The sequence below is a fragment of the Solanum stenotomum genome, chromosome 1 (genome assembly GCF_019186545.1).
Source record: "Solanum stenotomum isolate F172 chromosome 1, ASM1918654v1, whole genome shotgun sequence".
Taxonomy (NCBI): domain Eukaryota; kingdom Viridiplantae; phylum Streptophyta; class Magnoliopsida; order Solanales; family Solanaceae; genus Solanum; species Solanum stenotomum.
This window is the reverse complement of record NC_064282.1, coordinates 2,724,249-2,744,964: the sequence shown is the minus strand read 5'-3', so window position 1 is coordinate 2,744,964 and position 20,716 is coordinate 2,724,249. Positions and strand designations below refer to the sequence as shown.

Below are 20,716 nucleotides of genomic sequence, written 5' to 3'. Positions count from 1 at the left end.
AAGTTTATTTAGTTAAACAAAACATGTGTAGACACATGAAAGAATTGTGTTGCATGAATAATAAGTATATACTACTTGACTATTGGATAGATATACTCGTTCTTTTGGTAGATGATTTCGTCCGTCAAATTAAGATAAAAATTTGGAACCATAATTAATATAATTTAAAAATATCTCAAAGCACTAGAGTCGTTTGCAGCACGCTTAAACTTTACAATTGGGTGAAAACGAATATATATATACTTTCTTGTTCATGTTTAGTTGTCATAGTTTTTTTTAAAGAGTCAAATCATAATAACTTTGATTAACATTTTATTATGTATTTTTTTTATCATATTAATATGCAAAAAATTGTAATTTATAGTACTTTTTGTAGAGTTTTTTAATATCTAATTTTTTTGTTTAAAATATTGAATTAATGTAATCTAATTTAACTTTGAAATTAGTCAAATTAATTTCGAAAAATGCAACATAACAACTAGAAATGAACGGAGTATATATCAAATTAAAAAAATTACTATTCAAATGAAAAATAAAATCCATTAGAACTGATACAAAATTCAAAAAAAGACGTTAGCGTAGCAATTTTTTCTATTATGACCCAGAAATTTATAAAATATTGTAGGTATTGCTCCTTCAATAGTCTTTTCTAGAATCAAAATTTGAAAATTGCTATTTAATTATTTGTTGAAGTTTCGTTTCCCTAATTCCAAAATACAAATACTCTCTCTCTCGTGTTTTAATTTAATTTCAAACTTTTCACTTTACTCTTTAGTAATAAAATAAATAATAAATCACATAAAGTAAATTATAAGTTTCAAAACACTTTTTTTCTTAAATTCCATGTCCACAGCTGAAGTCAGATAAGAGAAAAGGTTCACCCGAATTTCCTTCTATAAAAAATTAAAGTTACATTTTATATATAAGGTTCCAATTATTTTTTTATATACTTATTTATATTTTTTAACCTACTTAATAAAAATCCTTATTGTTCCACTATTTGTATCTGGTAAAATACCTTCATATAAATTAAAACAAATGAATCGAAATGTATGATTGATTATTTTTTAAAAAAGAAAGCACATGATGAGAAATTAAATGCTATGGCCTATCTAGACTCAAGGAATCAAAATATTATATTATCATAAAGCAACTTGATATACCATGCAACCCAATGTAGTACAAAATTACAACTCATAAGTTTTGTTCTGGTTGCTCTGAATGATTAAACTTTTGAATTCAACGTTTTCATGGCCACCTGTAAAGTGCTGTTTGTGCTCATTAGAATAATAGAATTTCCTGTTGAAAATAACTATAAACCTTTGACATTATTTCTTCAAAAATTCCTATAAATACATCACCTTCAATGTTAATAAAACTCTACTTCGTGCACCAAATGTTGCCTTCAAGACGTTAATTAAAGCAAGTAAATAGTTTTCTATGTGATCAAGGTGTGTGCGCACGCACGCACATTGAATTTCATTAATTTGTATTGTGTTGTATTATTTTTAAAAAATTTTTTGTTGTATTTATTTCATTTTTGTTGTACGTGTTCTTTATAATTCAAATGAATAAATGTTGATTCTAGTATTATCATCATTTATTCGCTGTAGTAGTAGTAGTATATTATAGTATTATTATTAATTAAAGTTGTTGCCTCCGTCACTTTCTCGGCATGTCTTTGACAGACTTGTAAACCTGGGTCCTAGGTTACATTTATTTTTTCCCGTTGTCATATGTTACATTAATTAAAGTTCCAAGATGGACTACTAGTGCAACTTGCCAAAATTTATATTTTATATATATTTCCAACCAATAACAATTATTCCGTGGGACTCACAAATGGATTATTAGATATCGAAGCCTATGCTAGCACTGATTCAATATATATTATTTGTTGTTACAATTTTTGTGACACTGATAAATATAGAGAGTTAATCAAATTTTAATATAATTTTTACATATTTAAGTTATTAATTATTGCAATTTGTAGTACTTTTACGTAATTTTTAAATAATACTATATGTTACCTCTATTGTTCCAATTTATGTGGCACCAATAGAATTTCGAGAGTCGTATCAAATTTATTATGTATTTTTAAGTATTGTTGTTAATTATTGTGATTTATAGTACATTTTCACGTCATTTTTTAAATAACAAATGTTAACTCTTTGGAAATAAATTCCCATTTTTTAAAAAAGCAAAGGAATATCAAGGAAGTCGTATTTGATTTGGCTCATTTTTTACGATGAACATTTGGAATATTATTTATGTTTTGAATATGTTTTTATCATAAACATGAAGTATAATATATATTTCAATTATTTTTTAATAAACTATCAAAAATAAATCCACTTGATTATCCTATCTGAAATAATAATAAAAGTTGTTTATAAAATTATTAATGCATAACTCGATGAAGTAGTATAAATTTATAATCACAACTATTTACATCGCAATTGTTTGGGGTAAAATATTATAAATCACAATTGTTTGAAAATTTTATGTTATTTTAAATTGGGAATTGAAAACAAAAATATGAAAAAGAATAAAAGGAAAAACAAAAAAGAATTAACATTTGATCTTACCAATAACATCACCTTTGTTGTTTGTAGGAGTTCATTTGTCCTCTAACTTTTCAATATTTACCAACATATGCAAACAATCGTGCATTATTAAAAGAATAAAGTAGGGGCAAAAGTGAAAATAAAAAGTGATAAGGCTGATGCATATGATGACACAAGCAAAGGATTATTTAGTAAAGCAGCGAAACTTTTATAAATCAATCTACGATGAAACTCTTGTTTAGACCAATCATATTATTTTATTTTAACTGAAAGGGCAAATTTGCCCTCCAAATCCCAAGCAAGCATGTTGACCTCCCGCTATGTCAGCAGCGACTCCCTCTTATAAGATAGTAAAAAAAATAAAAAAAATAAAAAATAAAAAATAATATATATATATATATATATATATAGCAACTCCCTCTTATAAGATAGTAAAAAAAATAAAAAATAAAAAATACAATATATTATATATATATATATATATATATGTATATTTCAACCAATAATAGGATTAATAATTTTGTGGGACCCTTAAAGTAATATTTTCTCAGTCTCATTTTATATGAATTTGTTTGGCTTGACACTGAATTTAAGAAAGAAAAATTTTTGAAATTTGTGGTCTAAAATAAGTGATAGGTATTTGTGTGACATTTCTAAAATAGACATACTTAGTATAGAAATATGTCTTTTTAAGACAACTAAAAAAAAAAGTAAATCATATAAACTGAGACGGAGAAAGTACTTACATTCTATATTACTCCCTCAGTTGATTTTTAACTTAATACACCCTTAAGAAAGCTGATTAATAAAATGGAACTATGAAAAAAATTGGGAAAATAGAGAAAATTATACAAATACAAAAAAAATAAAAAACTGATGAAATTAAAGAAAGAAAAAAACTAAATGGAGATTACTTGGTTTTGCAAGATTAGGAAAGAAAATGAGAGAATTAAAGAGTCAATAAGTTGGGTAGTAGGTTAGAGAGAGTAAAAAGATATGTATAAATTGGGAAATGGGAATATACACTATCTAACTATTTTCTTAAACAACAATAACTCTTTTCTATAATTAATTAAAAGTATATGCACCGAGTATAATTACCTATTCAATTTTAGCTTAATTATATAAATTTTTCATAAAAAATAGCGATATAAAAAAAATTATGCAGTTTATTTACGTATCTTCGTTATTATATATCCACTTACATATGAGATTTGTTGAAAAATTCCATATTAGTCTGTTTATACACACCTAACTCGATTCCATGTTACTTTACAAGAAATAATCTAACCAAACATATTTACAAGAGTCGTTCTGTACAAAAAAGAAATCACAATAGTCCATTTAAACTTCAAACTAATGGACAGTTTCTGACAATTTTCTTTTTCAATTGGGAATATATTCCAGCAAAAAATAAGTGGTTCAAAACAGCATAAAATAATAATAAAAAAAAGGTATTCTAGTAAAACCTTCCTCATATTGCTTCCTCCTTCATTAATTCAACCCAAATAAAGTATTTTAAAAAACTACAAAAACTGAATAATAGAAACAAGCCTAAAAACATTAATGCCTCTTGCAGCTTAGGTGAACCAATTTGAGTAATTGATCAACAAGTTCTTTATAGAGATATGACTATTGCCTAATTACTATGTTTCAACAATAATGATATTTTTTTTTTGAGAAATAATTTAACGTAAGTAAGCTTCTCATTTCATCTTTAATGACAGGTTTTATAGCTATATAAAAGTTATTTCTGCAATAAGCTTTCACTATGTACAGATTTCAGGGAAAGACGCTCACAAAGAGTATATTGTATTATACCTTATCCTACATTTCATCAAGAGGTTGTTTCTATGAATTGAACTCATGACCTCTTGCTCACATGACAACAACTAAGTCAAGTCTCCCTTTCTAAACATATGGTATGTCTAAAATTACTAATTTCAATGTCTTCATTCTTTTATAAAAAGAAAAAACTTTGTGCCTAGGGGTAACAAAATTAACCCATAAAAACATAATTCATCTAACCCTTCAAAGTTTATAGAATTACGATCTCTTGAACTCAAATAATGAACTTCCTACTACTATTGCTTCAAGACTCGACGGAATGAGTCAGTTGTAAAAAGCAAGATAAGTATACTAATAGTAATATCCTTATTTTCGGGGGGTTGTGGATTAAGAGATGTAGGTATTTAAACATCCAAATCTATTTAATTTATTAAAAGTAGATTAATGAATTCTTGGTCGTCCTTAACTAAAAATATGGCAAGTCAACACCTGTTAATTGAATCATGAATGTCAATATAGAACAGAGTGAGTCTCATGTTGGTAACTTTTACAAGATTGATGGAAAACTGTAGCTTAATTTTGGAGGCACTGAATGAGCTCTTTTACTGGGTAATGAAGGTGGAAGCTGGACTGTGCCGTTGTCGTGGAAGAGTGTGTATGGTCCTCCACCAGATATGTCTCTTTTCTAGGCTACTTTGGAGTGAAACGTGTGACAAGTAAAATTGAACAGAGAGTAATGAATAATACTTTACAAAAACGAACAAAACAGCAAAATGTATATGGGATGTAGTGCCTAGAAAAACCTTATTGCTTTTTGTCTTCTATCACTAAAAATAATTGATCACACCATGAACAACAATTATAAGCATATTAAATAATACTCTCAAGTTCGTTTTAAAAAAAATAGTTTTCTCGAATTATTTATCATTTTAAAATTTTAAAATAAAATCAATTATCATTTTTTATTTTATCTCTAGTAATAATTGTATTTAAAAGAAATATAACACGAACTAAATTTAACTATGTTGAATCGTTCCTTTTCCCAAAAACTAATTTTCTGATGGTATACATGATCCCACATCACTGAAGCATAGTTTATTTTATAAAAAAAATGCATTTTTCATGTAATTTTTCAAAAATATGTCAATTACAAAAACTTTTAAATAGAAAAACATCTCTTCCTCCTTTTTATCCTCAACAGCCTGTATTATCATATTTCTTGTCTTTATGAAATAAAGCAAACTTATTTTGACAACTTCTGGATATATTATTGTATAAATAATCGTGTGTTGTTATTTTCTCGTTTTTTGTCATATACTTTTAGAGTGAATAAATATTTTAAGGTGCGTTCATTGAAAAAAAAAGTACCATAGATCAGTTTGGCAAGGTTAGAGTAGGTGAGAGCTGGAAGACCATCTGTCATCTGTGTGATGCTTCGATGACTTCCAAATCTGTGGCTTTGGTTAGGTGGATATAAGATAAATAAAAAAAGATAGAGGTTCGATTTCCATGTCGTCATTTTCTACGTTCAACAGGAAGAAAAATAGGATTTTCTTTTTACAATTTTAAAAGTTGCAGAATTATATTTTTTATCCCAAAAAAAAAATGAGAATTAAGGAAAAAGACCCCCTCAAGAAAAAACACCCCAACCCTACCACTCTCTCTTTCGTTGTACGTTCTCAAACAAACACGTGACTTACATTATAAATGCACATAAAAGATATATATAGAACTACAATGTACTAATTAAATGTTTGATTGAACTCAACAATTTTTATAAATATTTAAAATATTATTAATATAAACTTAATTGGGAAGCTAATAGCAATGATATTAATTATGAACTGTGTAACAAATTCAAAATTTATAAACGCTAAATTCTAATTACATCCCGGGTGATACTAAGGTCTTCGATCGTGTGGATCCGGGTGGAAGCTTCTTTTGGTGTTTGAGAAACAAAAGTCCTTTATTTTTGAAAAAATGAATCAGTGAATTTAAAAGGAAATTTTACTCGAAAATATACTGATTCAATTACGTGGATATTGATTAAACATGAAAATCAAAGGAATTTTAATTTGGTTTAAGCTAGTTTATTGTTTTTTTTTTATTTCATTTTTTCGAAAATAAAGTTTTCTGAAAAGGGCCTAAAATTGGGTCGGATTTGGAGCAGATTTAATTAGTAATGGGTGGGTAATGGATAGGTTTATAAATTATATTAATATATTAAATTATAACTAATATTTGAGCGCCGTGTATTTAAAAAAATATACTTAAATAGTTAAAATTTAAAACCGTTAAATAAGTGGTCAATTTTGGACCCAAAGATGGATGACAAGGGTATATTGAAGCCAATAAGTGGATGGAGGACATTTTTGTACCATTTCCAATACTTCGAAGGTATTTTAGGCTATTTTTCGTTTATTTTTTAATTAAAGAAAAAAAGTGTAGAGTCTCAACACTATTAAAAAATTACTATTTTTTTCAGAGAAAAAAGGTCGAATAGCTATTTTTATAGATATTCTTATTGGGAAAAAATAGTGCTTAATATTTTCATATGAAAAAATTAAAAAGTTCTCACTAGTATATGTGTCNTGACTCCTTGTGAAAGGCCTCCTTGAAGTAGTGTCACTTTGATCTACATCAAAAGGTCCACCCGAATTTCCTTCTATAGAAATTAAAGTTACACTTTATATATAAGGTCTCAATTATTTTTTTATATACTTATTTATATTTTTTAACCTACTTAATGAAAATCCTTATTGCTCCACTATTTGTATCCGGTAAAACACCTTCATATAAATTAAAACAAATGAACTGGAATGTATCATACATTATTTTTAAAAAAAGAAAGCACATGATAAGAAATTAAATGCTATGGTCTATCTAGACTCAAGAAATCAAAATATTATATTATCATAAAGCAACTTGATATACCATGCAACCCAATGTAGTACAAAATTACAACTTATAAGTTTTGTTGTGGTTGCTTTGAATGATCAAACTTTTGAATTCAATGTTTTCGTAGCCGCCTGTAAATTGCTGTTTGTGCTCATTAGAATAATAGATTTCCCTGTTGAAAATGGACTATTAACCTTTGACATTGTTTCTTCAAAAATTCCTATAAATACATCACCTTCAATGTTAATAAAACTCACTAAACCAAACACCAAAACTTCCTAAGAAAATGTCTTCTTATTCAGAGTCATCAAATCTACCGATTCGCGAAATTCCAGGGGACTATGGTTTCCCTATAATTAGCGCAATTAAAGATCGATACGATTATTTCTATAACCAAGGTGAAGATGCTTGGTTCCATAACAAAGCTGAAAAATACAAATCTACTGTTGTAAAAATCAACATGGCACCAGGTCCATTCACATCTAATGACTACAAATTGGTAGCATTTTTAGATGCCAATAGCTTTGTTTGCATGTTTGATAATTCCCTCATCGATAAAACTGACACTCTTGGTGGTACATTTAAGCCTGGTAAAGAATACTACGGAGGTTATCGCCCCGTTGCGTTTATCGATACGAAAGATCCAAACCATGCAGCATTAAAAGGCTACATTCTATCAGCGTTCGCAAAGCGACATAACTTATTCATTCCTCTATTCAGAAACTCATTATCTGATCATCTTTTTAATAATCTCGAAAAACAGGTTACTGAACAAGGGAAATCGGATTTCAACGCCTTGCTTCCAACTATGACGTTTAATTTCATTTTTCGTTTGCTTTGTGATCAGACTAATCCGTCTGATACAGTTCTTGGCGCTCAAGGACCAGAACATCTACGTAAATGGCTTTTCCCTCAGCTAATTCCGTCCTTGAGCGCTAAGAAACTTCCTAACATCATAGAAGATACGCTCTTCCATAATTTTTTAATACCATTTTGTTTTATAAAAAGTGATTACAACAAACTTGTTGATGCATTTAGCAAGTCCGCTGTGTCCATATTGGATGAAGCGGAAAGACTTGGAATCAAAAGAGAAGAAGCTGTACAAAACATTCTTTTTCTCGTGGGGATCAATATGTTCGCTGGCTTGAACGCCTTTTTCCCTCATCTCTTCAGGTTAGTATCGCGATTTAAAATATATAAGAATATGTTACGCGGAAGCAGTACTCATTAATGTTGTTTTCTTCTCGTGATAATTAGGTTTGTGGGCGAAGCAGGGGCTAGTCTACACACACAACTTGCTAAAGAAATAAGGACCGTTATTAAAGAAGAAGGTGGTGCAATCACATTATCAGCGATTAACAAAATGAGTTTGGTCAAGTCCGTAGTGTACGAGACATTGAGGCTTCGCCCACCAGTACCTTTACAGTATGGTAAGGCGAAGAAAGACTTCATGGTTCAAAGCCACGATGCATCTTACAAGATCAATAAAGGACAATTCATCGTTGGATATCAGCCTATGGCTAGTAGGGACCCTAAGATTTTCGCGAACCCTGATGAGTTTATTCCTGATAGGTTCATGAATGATGGTGAGAAAATGCTGAAACATGTTCTATGGTCTAATGGAAGGGAAACAGAGAATCCAGCACCAGATAACAAGCAATGTCCAGGCAAAGATTTGGTGCACCTATTGGGTAGGTTAATATTGGTTGAATTTTTCATGAGATACGATACGTTCACCGTGGAAATTACACCTCTATTTCGTGCACCAAATGTTGCCTTCAAGACGTTAACCAAAGCAAGTAAATAGTTTTCTATGTGGTCAAAGTGTGTGCGCACATTGAATTTCATTAATTTGTATTTTTTTTTTTGTATTTATTTATTTCGTTTTTGTTGTACGTGTTCTTAATAATTCAAATGAATAAATGTTGATTCTAGATCTAGTCAAAAGAATTGAACATTACAAGTTGTGGATATATGTCTACTAAGAAAGACTCTACTCCTCTATCCCAATTTATGTGATACACTTTCTTTTTTAAGTTTGTCTCAGATTTTTTTTTTTTTTTTATCTTTTCATAATTAGAAACACTCTATTTTGAGATTTCTCTTTCATCTTTAATAAAATAATTTATAGTCACATAAAAATCTAAAACAAACACAAGTTTCAAACGTCCCCCTTCTTTTTTTAAACTTTATGTTAAATATACAATAATACCGCATAAATTTGAGATAGAAAATTTGAAACACATCATTGAAGTAACTTTTGCGTTTTCAAAATATTCCACTAACAAAATTTTACAGAAATTATTAGTATAATTTATTCGTTATATTAGGAAAAATCATTTTTGCCAATTCTCGCCATTAAAGTTGTTGGCTCGGCCACTTTCTCGGCATGTCTTCGACAAAGACTTGTAAACCTGGGTCCTAGGTTACATTTAATTTTTTTCCGCTGTAATATGTTACCTTAAAGTTATAAGATGGACCACTAGTGCAACTTGCAAAATAACAATTATTCTGTGGGACTCACAAAACTGATTCATATTTGGACTCTATATTTTTCACCAATAATAATTAGTTTGTGGGACCCTATAAGTTAGTTTGATTTCACACTAAATTAGAAAAGAGTGAAAGATTTTTGAAACTTCTCATATAAAATAAGTGATACATATATATTTATGTGAATATAAATTATTTCATTGAGAGTAAAATAAATATTTAAAAATTAAATTGTTACTATTTAATATAAAAATATTTCATTCTTTTTGGGCCGACTAAAAACAAAATGAATCATAGGGAAATAGAAAGTACTTACTTTTATACTAGTCCCTCCATTCATTTTTAACTTAATACACCCTTAAGAAAGCTAATTAGTAATAAAAGGGAAAAGGGTAAAAGAAAGCATATTCAAAGGTACATTGTTAAAATGACATACCTATTTGAATATACTTCTCACATTTATTTTTATTTGTCCGATATTATCTTAGTACATCTAAACTTAATAAATAAAATGATAATTTTTTTATATTACTTATTAAATATATTAAATTAAACGTTTTAAATTGGAATATAACAATCGTTAATTTAAATTAATAATATATTATGATAATTATAAATTAAGTGAAAAACTATCTCTTAATTTTTTTAAACTGGACAAATAAAAATAACATCTATTTTTAGTATGTGAACAAGTAACAATGACGGAAGAAATAATAAGCTAAATATTTCAGGAAATAAAAAAATAACGTAACAAATGAATTAAAAAAAACATAGTATCAACTTGAGCTTAGCCTTGATGCAGGTAATGCATTTTTTCCGTGGTCTAATTTCAATCTTTAATTTGTAGAACCAAATTACTTGTGCGCTAAATATATATATAGCTGAAATAATTTCAAGACATGGAGTTTTTCTTTCTAATTTTATTATAAGTCCCACTACATGATTGTATCTTGGATGACTTACACTCGTTTGGATTATTGTTACCCATTGTTTCATAATGTATTGTATTGTATTGTACTCTATTGTACTGTATTGTATGGTAGATACAATGTTTGGCTAGACTGTATTGTTTGTTGTTGTTTAATAACATTTTAATTATTTGGTTTGATTGTATCGTACTGTATTGTAATTTATAAATTTACTAAAATATCCTTAATTATTCTAGGGTAGGAGGTTTGACTAGAATTAAATAATATAAGGTAAAGGGTAAAATAGTATTTTGAAATATTATGTAAAGATATAATTGGAAAAAGAAATTAAGTAACAATGGGAACACACCAAATCAGTTGTTCCATAAAATAGGGGTTTTCATTGTTACGTAACAACAAAATTTAACAATACAATACAATACATTTTAAGTAACAATCAAAACAAACATTATAGATATAGTAACGATACAATACAATACAACTGGTAACAATGATCCAAACAGAGTGTTACTTTCTCTTATCCAAAAAGAAGAAGACTAACTTTATGTTTATTTTGAGAAAAAATTATTTGATGCACATTATTAAGATTCCTAAATGGAGGCTATCCAAACTGCGGTCAAAAGTCAAATTATTTAAGTTACTATATGCTTTTCGGTTACTCAGAAAAACGATGAAACTTATTACGCACTTAAAATATATGAAATTTTTGTATGATCATTTATTCAGTTTAAATTTTAGGTGCGTTTTATATGGAAAATTTGAGATCTTTGTTACTTGACTGATATGAAATTCACTTATAATTTTAAATCCAATAAAATAATCATATAAAAATTTATGGATTTTTTTACGTATCTTCGTTATAATATATCCACTTACATATGAGACTTGAAAATAACTCGATTCCATGTTACTTTACAAGAAATAATCTAACCAAACATATTTACAAGAGTCGTTTTGTGCAAAAAAATAAATAAATCTTAAGTAGTCCATTTAATTTCACTTGGGAATATATTCCAGATAAAAAATAAGTAGTTTAAAACAGCATAGACTAAAATAAAAGTAGTCTAGTAAAGCCTTCCTCATATTGCTTCCTCATTCATATGAAGTATTTTAAAAAGTTGTAAGTGTGTTGCCTAGTGTCAATGAAGTAGTTGAGAATTATGAGGTCTCCATTCCATTTCAAGCATTGACAAAAAAAAACACCAAATGATTCCCCATTTATTTTAGTATTGATGGACAGAATTATCTGATACCTATTGCTAATGCGAGGTGGCATATCCCATAGAAATAAACGGTCATAAAAAAATAATACAAAAATTGACTTATAGCAACAAGCCTAAAAACATTAATACCACTTCAGGTTAAGCGAACCAATTTAAGAAGTCGATCAACAAGTTTTTTATTGAGATATAATTATTGCCTTATCAGTCTGTTTCTGTTATAAACATATTTGTATTATAGTGAATGTCTATTATGTGGAGTCCTTTTAGGGTATAGTTAGAAATCCTACTTGGGGATCAAGTTAGGTTTTCCATATAAATAAAGGGGTTTTCTTCATTGTAAAGTGAATTCTGAATATACTTCAAGAGGAATAAGAAGTCTTTTCTCTTCTCCCTACTTTATTCTTCTTGTTGTTTATATAGTTTCATAGCAGTTTCAACAATAATGATATTTTTTTTTAGAAATAATTTAACGTACACTTCTCATTTCATCTTTAATGACAAGTTTTATATATAGTTAATACAAAAGTTACATGTGTATTAAGCTTTCGCTATGCGTAGAATCTGAAAAAGGACGATCACAAGAGTTTTGTATTCAGTCTTATTCTGTGCATTTCTTTAGAAAATTATTTTCATGGTTCAAACTCGTACCTTCTAGTTGTTGACACCCAATTTTGGACATCCACAATATAGATTAATCATCGAGTTTCTTCAATTTTAAACGTTTTAAAATAATTAGTTTTACAATTAAATCAAATTAAAAAATAGTTTGCAAGTTATTTTAAATAGTTTTGTCACTTATTTTATAATTTTTAGATAATATATATGTTTTACATGATTATGTATATAATTATTATATTTTATGAATATTCAAAAATCGTCTCAAAAAGAGTTTGTTTTATATTCAATTAAATTAATTTGGTTTAAAGTATAAGTTATTTATTTTATTAGTTTAATTATTCTTATTTTATATTATTTTGTTTTATTTAATTTTGTTGATTTGAAAAGCACATTTTATTTAAGTTACGTTATTTTAGTTATGGCCATAGTTTTAAAATAATTAGTTTTATAAAAGTAATAATAATAATATAGTTTGCAAGACTTTTAAATAGTTTGTCACTTTTCATAAATTTTAGATGGTGTATATGTTTTACATAATTATGTATATGATTAGTATATTTTATGATTATTCGAAAATCGTCGAAAAATAATAATTATATTTTAAATATTAGGGATGGTTATAGTTTTGAGTTAATAAGTTTTATGAAATTCAAAACACTTTCAAGTTATTTTTCTTAAGTAATTTTATCACTTTTTAATAATAAGTATGTGTAATTTGCAATCACGTTATTTTATAAATATTTGAAAAGCCATCACAAAAGATTTTACAATTTTTAGTTAAATATTTTATTAGTTTAGGTTAAATTATGGTTATAATTTTGAGTAGTTAATTTATAATTAAGTTAATTATTTTATTTCGTAGGAATTAAGAAGCTTGTTGATTAATCAATATTAATTCGTCTTATAATAAATTTTAGTCAAATTCTCTAAATTAACTAAATTTGACTAGCTTCTTAATTCCCATTGGACATAATTGTAATTCTTGTGGCCATTTTGGTATTACAATTCTAGCCCTACCTTAACTCATTTATATGACCACTTTTTGGCTGTTTCTTAAAAATTTCTAGCACCCATTTCCCATTCTTAATTCCAGCCAACCCACTAATATTCCCAGCCCATAAAGACCCATCAGCATTGCCAATAACCCAATAAAATAATACAATCAACAGCATAACTGATCCAACCCACAATAATTCCTAAACAATACAATACACCGTCAACATCAATACATACAGCGATAGCCATAACCCTCCCCTGCCAGCGTCTTCCTCTTCCCCAGACGTAAACCCAAAAACATCAAGGCAACGACAGTCCAAAATGTCAACAAACAACAGCTTTCTCTGCAACAACCGCCCATCCTGCTCCTCGTCCGGATTTTCTGGGATTTTGGATAAAATCTCATACTAAACCCAACTGCTCCCTGGTAAAGGATTTTGAATTTCGAAATCAGTTGGGAATTCCATTTGTACCCCGGCCCTTTTCCGAATTTTCTACCCAATTCCCCCTAAATTCGACCGAGTTATTTCTCTATAAATACTCTTTTGTTCTTCATGGTTAATGGGGAAGAAAACAGAGGAATTAATTGGAATTAGAGAAAATTACAGTGAACTATTAATTATACATAGTCATATACAAATATTTAGGAAATAGATTTTGAAGTGATAGAGATTGGCAATCAGATCTCCACTCTCGTTTGATTATTCTCCATTCATCAAAGTTCTCGGAGTCATAGTTTGGTGGTGGTGGAATCCTTCCTAGAATCTCGTGTCCCAGGTCGCTGCTCGAGAAAAGGTATATAACCCCGCTCTTTTTACAGTCTTGTTTCTTAATTTGAGTTTTCATTTTGTTTTGTTTAGTTGGCTGTATTATCCTAATAGTTTAGTCGGAATAGGATGTCCCGTATGATCAAGACTTTGGTCTTTCATGTGAGTATGATTTGAATGCGTATGTATGGATGTTGGAAGACTGGTTTCCGACTGTTGTTGTTCTTATTGTTTTAGCTTTATATCGCATTGTTATGATCAGTTTCGAAACTGCCTTGTTAGTCTTGGTTTGTGTCTGTTTATGATAAATCTGCACGGATGATCGATGTTCGGCGTCATGTTATTTATTTCTTGCCTTAAACTGATTGAATCAATGCGAATCTATGAATGTTTAAGCTTATCTTTGAATCGATTTAAAATTTTGTTTAATCATGTTATGCTTTTAAATATAAACTGAGTTGGAGTAATGTCTATGATGCATTCTGTGTGCATCTAAAATCAACCTTATGTCTCTATTCTAATTCTTATCACACCTACCTCTATCTCATAATTAATTCTATTATCTATCTTAAGACTCCTTTATATGGTTTTTTTTTTACTTGGCGTCAAAGTATGATCTTTGTAAAAATCCAACTATTTGATAGCCTATTTGTCTATAACAATCTTAGCATGTTGGTTTAGTGAGTTGACACTATGAACATCCTCTTATTTGTATTTTTGAGTTACATAAGTAACATGAAATTTTGCTTTTGATATGGATTAGTGATACATATATTGTCTTAGGAAAGCATTGCTTCCAAGTTGGATTAGAATATTCATTTGCTAGTGGGTTTTGCTTCTTGTAAGTTTTTTTTTATCATTAGATGTTGAAGTTGTTTTGTTTTTGTTTTGTTAAAATGACCTTCCAGTAACCCCTATATGCCATGGAAAAGGTTTTGGTTAATTGGCTATTGATTAAGAAGTATGGTTTTGTTTCCAATAAGTATATCATATGGTATTTATTAATTGATAAGTTGCATTGCTGTCAGTGTGTTTTGCTTCTTTATTGATTAAGTTTTATTCCTAAAGTTTTCTTTGTCACGAGTATGCGTTAATCCTTTTCTTTTGCTTTTGTTTCATGTGATCTCGAGTGAATCTCTCGAACTCCATTGCCCCTCTTTCTTTTTCGTTCTAAATGGGCCATTGAGGCCTAATTGCATTTCCTCGAGTCTTATTTAAATTCGAGTCCCAATGGACTGATGTGTGAAGCAAGGGATGGCGATCAATAGTTTGAATACAGGGCTGAAAAGGATATTGCAAGCCTTGACAAGTCAAAAAATAGACTTTATACATTTTATATACAATGATATACAGTTCGAACGCAAAAATACAGGGCTAAGGTGAAATACAGGTGTTTGGAAGCAAGAAATACATGAAAAGGGCTGATATACATGCCGATATACACTGATATACATCAGCTGTATACCAAAAACGGGATTGGTTTAAAGGCCAAAATTTTCAGCAAAATTGGCCCAAAAAGGGGGCCCAAATTCATTTCTCCTTTACCTTTAATTTATTTAATTGATGTTATTTATTGTTTGTTTTTTTTTTTATCATTAACTCTAACTTTAGATTGGTTAATTAGCTTAATTAAATTCCCCAAAAGAAGAGTTATATTCTTTGTGTTGGTTTAATTTTTAATTCATTTCATGTTTTGTATTAGTAATTAAGTATATTGGTCAAAATTTTATATCTTCAATTAAGTTACACTTTTTGTACTTGAAAAGAGATTCTTTAATGCTTTTTGCTTAATCATATTTTACTCATGTTAAAGTTGTTTTAAGTTAAAAGTATTTTTCATCAAATAAATTTTTTTTAAAAATGTTAGCCAAAACCTATTCAATTAATTAAAAACAGTAATACTTACTTAATCATTTTCTCAAAAGGTTTAGTCAATTAATTCAAAATGATATTCATGCTTTAATTTATTAAATTGGTTTAAATTATTTTAAAAATGAATCAAATAAATTCTAATTAATCTAATTCTATTAATATTCTAATCACTTGTAATTTAATTCAAATATTTCATTTGGATCTCATTCTCTAAACAAGTAAAAAATAAAAAATATAAAATGTTCGTTATTTAACTATTCTTCAGGGCTAACTAAATATTGTAAATTATCATATTTTCTTTTATGTTAAACCATTTTCCTAAAAATAGTCAAAAAATATATTTTAGTCAAGTCGCAGGTCAACCGCATGTTAGCGGACACTTCGAATGCTTAAACCCTTCTCGAAGTGTAAATTGAACTCCGAACCTTCTTTGGTATTTTCAAATGATTTTTTCTGTTTAAATCTTTGAAAATTATAAGTTTTCTTAATTTCTTTAAAAAATTAAGTGGCGACTCTTTTCTAAGTATTTTTCTAAAATTGTTTTATACTCAGAACATTTCAAAAGGTGATTTTTCTAGAAATAGTTAAATTACGGCACAACACTAGTTATTTTAAGAAATTATTTTCATGGTTCGAATTCGTGACCTTTTGATCACATGTCAGTAGCTAATTAGTCAAGACTCCCGTTCTAAAATTATAGCATATCTAATATTAATAATTTCAACTGTCTTCATTTTAATCCTCTATTTGTATATTTCTAGGTACAGGGCCTGAAATATTAGTGTTTCTACAATTAATTTTGGTTTATTTGCTTACTTAGTCTCTGTTACACAACTGATTGCATCTGCTCGTCTTAGTTACCTAGAATGTCGGATTTATAATGTGTGTTCGTTACTACTCTGATTTGCAGAGTAGTATGCCTTAAGATTTGTGGTATAAATAAGTTTATTCAAGTGTATTTGGTATTGTTCGTCATAGTATGAATGTTTGGTAATTATTAGGAAAATATTGCTGCCAATTCCAACTTTTTTATAATAATAAAATAATAATAATATTCTTATTTTCGTTTGTTTGCTTTACTTGAGCCAAGATTAATCGAAAATAACTTCTCTACTTCTATAAGATAAAATTATAATTATTAACGTCACAAGCTAAAAGTGTAGAGTACTGGTTATGCCAGCACGCAGTTTCATGGGATGGATCAGTTTGAAACTTCAATTGGGTTATGCGATCAGCCCAAATATCTTTTTTCATGACTAATTTGTTCATATTGATCACCTGCTAAGTCGTCAAATCACTCATCCAATCCGTTTATAACAACTCTCCAATGAAAAAAAAGGATGTAATTGCCTATATATGCAAAATATATTCGAGATTTTTCTTTTTCGAAACGTACTACTAGTATTTTTCTTTTAAAATGTACCAAAATATATTGTATTCAAAATTTAATTTTAACTATAGCTGATATAACTATAGCTGAAAATTTCCAAAACAACAATATTTTAGCATCTAATAGGGCCCCTTGTCAACACTTTCAATAGTTATTTAATTTGAAAGAATACAAACTTTTAATAACATAATGGAGAGAATCATGGGAGAAAATATTTCAAAAAAGATAAAAATATTTCCCTTAGTTTTTGATCCTTATTGTTTGAACTTTTTTAAATATAATTTTATCTTAAATGTATTCGGATGATTAAATATGATTTTGTGTATTCAGGTGAACTTCTTTTAATGTGATTTTGTGTATTTGGATGAACTTCTTTAATTATGATTTTGTGTATTCAGAATTTTGGATGAACTTCTTTTTACAAACTGAGCACGATAATACTCATGTCAATTGAAAAGTTAGACCATAAAATTCAAAACCTGGTTGTATACCATTAGGACGAATACAAATTCAAATCTAAATACAAATTAGTTGATATACAAAGTGATATTGAAAATACAATATGAGCCAAATAAAATACAAAATCTATTTTACTAATGCAATTAGCATAAATACTTAACTAATGAATACGTAAATAAATTGTATTTTGGTTTTTCAGAATTGATAATGAATACAAAATCAAAGCTAACTACAAACTATCTGGTATACAAAGTGACATTGAAAATACAAAATGAGCAAAATAAAATACAAAAATTGTTTTACTGATGCAATTAGGATGAATACATATGTAACATAAATAAACTGTATTTTGGTTATTTAGAATTGAGAATGAATACAAATCAAGTATAAATACATAACTTGATGGTAATACCATTAGGACGAATACAAAATCAAATATAAAAACAAACTATTTGGTATACAAAGTGATATTGTAAATACAAAATAAGCAAAATAAAATAAAAAGTTTGTTTTACATATGCAATTAGGATGAATACCTAAATAATGAATACGTAAATAAACCGTATTTTGGCAATTTAGAAATGAGAATGATGGACAATTAAGAACTTCGATCCGACAATTGATTCATCAAGTTCCATGGATTCAAGAAGAGTCTTTTCGGAAACATCCATAGAGCGGCGGCGGAGATCAAGAATCCGACAGAAAAACCGCCCGAGCCCAATAAGCAGAGAAGTTATGGAGCAGGTCTGACTCCTAATTAGACGTAAGAGAGAGCAATAAGATATTATACCCCAATTTTCACGAAGAATTGCCAGATGTTGAAATCGTATAAGTCGAAGAAATTTCTTAAACAAGTATAGGAGATAACAATAGTGGAAACAATAGAGAGAGTGGAGAGATTTGGGTAAAAACCTAGAGAGGGAATATTAAAATGTGGGTTTTTTTTTTTTTCAATTGGTAGTAGAGTCAAATTTGATAATTGATTTGAGAAATAAAAGGATAGTAAATTAATTGATAGTAGAGTCAAACTATGTAACTAGTTTGAAAAATAAAAGGATAGTAAATTAATTATATTATGATATATTATATTTGCTAAAATAATGACATAAAAATATTTTTAATAATTATTTTATAATGTAGATATTTTAGCTAATTATATTAAGAATTTTGACTACTTTACTAATTTTCCCTTTAAATATTCCTATTGCAAACATCACGTCACTAGTGAGAGTTCCTTCTCAAAATAAGATAGGAGAAAATCATATATTATTTAGCATCATCACAACTACTATAAATTTAAATAGGTCAAAGACTTACCTACTTGAATTTTATATTCGTCCAGCCCTATTCTTTTACTAGAATTGTTATCCGTCTTGTCTTGTTCTATTTAGACCTGTTCCATCCAGCTTGTATTTAATGTGATTTACAAACATTTAGAATATACAAGTTCTTTCGCTCGCCTTCTTCTTATTTCGCACGACTCTTTTCATTTATATTTGTATTTAAGAATATATCTGATGATAAAGCTATATGTATCTAGGTGCATATCACTTAAAATCTGATATGAAATTATTCATTAGTAAGACAAGATTTAATTATTTAAAACTATAGGGAGATTTAGTTAATATGATAGGAATATTTGTGTGAAGAAGTAGTTTTTCATTAATAAATATTCCCTTCGTCCCGTATTAGATGGGCATCTTACTAATCATATTACTTGATCACTATCTAAATTATGATAGAATTAATGAATTTTTCCATTTTACCCTATATGGCCTTTGGAAGTTTAAACAAATTTAAGAGATCAAACATTTTTTTTTTCCTGTAAAGGCTAATCAATATGAACAAAGAATGTTGATCAATCTATTAATGTTTTTAATCACCATATAAAATAGAACGTAGTACACATCTAATATAGACGAAGGAAATACTATATAATATAAGAACGTTTGGGCTAATTTCTAAGATTACAAAATTTAATTTCAAACTTTCAAAATCCTAAATCTGAAATCTAAACTATAATCCGAAAATTCAAGTTCCGATATACAGAGAAACAATTATCTATGATTCTTTGATTAAATGATGAGCAGCAAAGTTGGCGATGTTATTTATTGTTTATGTCTCAGTCTCACCAATTTCTGTTATTTTTCTTTAAAAAACACATGAATACAGAAGGATGGGATATACAGACCATGAACTACAAAAACAGCAAAATGCATGTGGGAATTCAGAGGCGTATTCAAGGGGGTCACCGGATTCATGTGAACCCATGATCTCCTTTCGAGATCACATATAGTAGTGTTATATTTTTAAAAAAATATTGAAATATAGATGTGTGAACTCACATTTGAAGTATCATATAATGCGATTATGACCGGGTGCACCTCTCTCCGCCAGATTAGAAATTTGAATTTTATATTTATCTTGTTTTATTTTTCTTTCTAAAATTAGATAACACTTCTCTAAGTGGTAATTGGTAATATATATATATATATATATATATATATATATATATATATATATATTCTAGACCTATAATTTTAAAATTTTAACGGTTTTCAGTAGTAAAACCTAAATGTCAAATTAATCAAATTTATATCATAGATCAACCTTTTTATAACAGTGCACCCATCATCTCAAAATCATAGATACGCCTATGTGGGGGATAGTGCCCTTTTTGTAGAGATAGCAATGAGGCGAGACGGGAGCGGGGCGG

General features: G+C 28.2%; 3 protein-coding genes across 5 annotated transcripts in view; all 3 read left to right on the top strand.

Annotated features, from left to right (window-relative positions):
- LOC125871983 (uncharacterized) overlaps positions 1–5,056 on the top strand; it is a 33,084-nt gene extending 28,028 nt beyond the window's left edge. The window contains exon 7 of one of the 2 annotated variants that reach the window (XM_049552686.1): positions 4,974–5,056. In XM_049552686.1, the coding sequence (XP_049408643.1) occupies positions 4,974–5,044 (71 nt within the window). In that variant the 3' untranslated portion in view covers positions 5,045–5,056. Of the gene's footprint in view, positions 1–4,966 lie in introns of both variants that reach the window. The other variant, XM_049552678.1, reaches the window with a different exon arrangement.
- Positions 1–20,716, top strand: part of LOC125871945 (tyrosine--tRNA ligase 1, cytoplasmic-like) — a 167,120-nt gene that overhangs the window by 5,356 nt on the left and 141,048 nt on the right. Inside the window, exon 1 of one of the 2 annotated variants that reach the window (XM_049552672.1) lies at positions 3,427–3,441. The exons of the other annotated variant lie outside the window; for it this stretch is intronic. The gene's annotated coding sequence lies outside the window, so the exon portion shown is untranslated. Of the gene's footprint in view, positions 1–3,426; positions 3,442–20,716 lie in introns of those variants that run through there. 2 annotated transcript variants of the gene reach the window in all.
- On the top strand, positions 7,529–9,191 carry LOC125871912 (9-divinyl ether synthase). Its single transcript, XM_049552623.1, has 2 exons — positions 7,529–8,426; positions 8,511–9,191. Exons 1-2 carry the CDS (start codon positions 7,540–7,542, stop codon positions 9,058–9,060), a joined length of 1,437 nt encoding a protein of 478 aa, XP_049408580.1. The 5' UTR covers positions 7,529–7,539; the 3' UTR covers positions 9,061–9,191.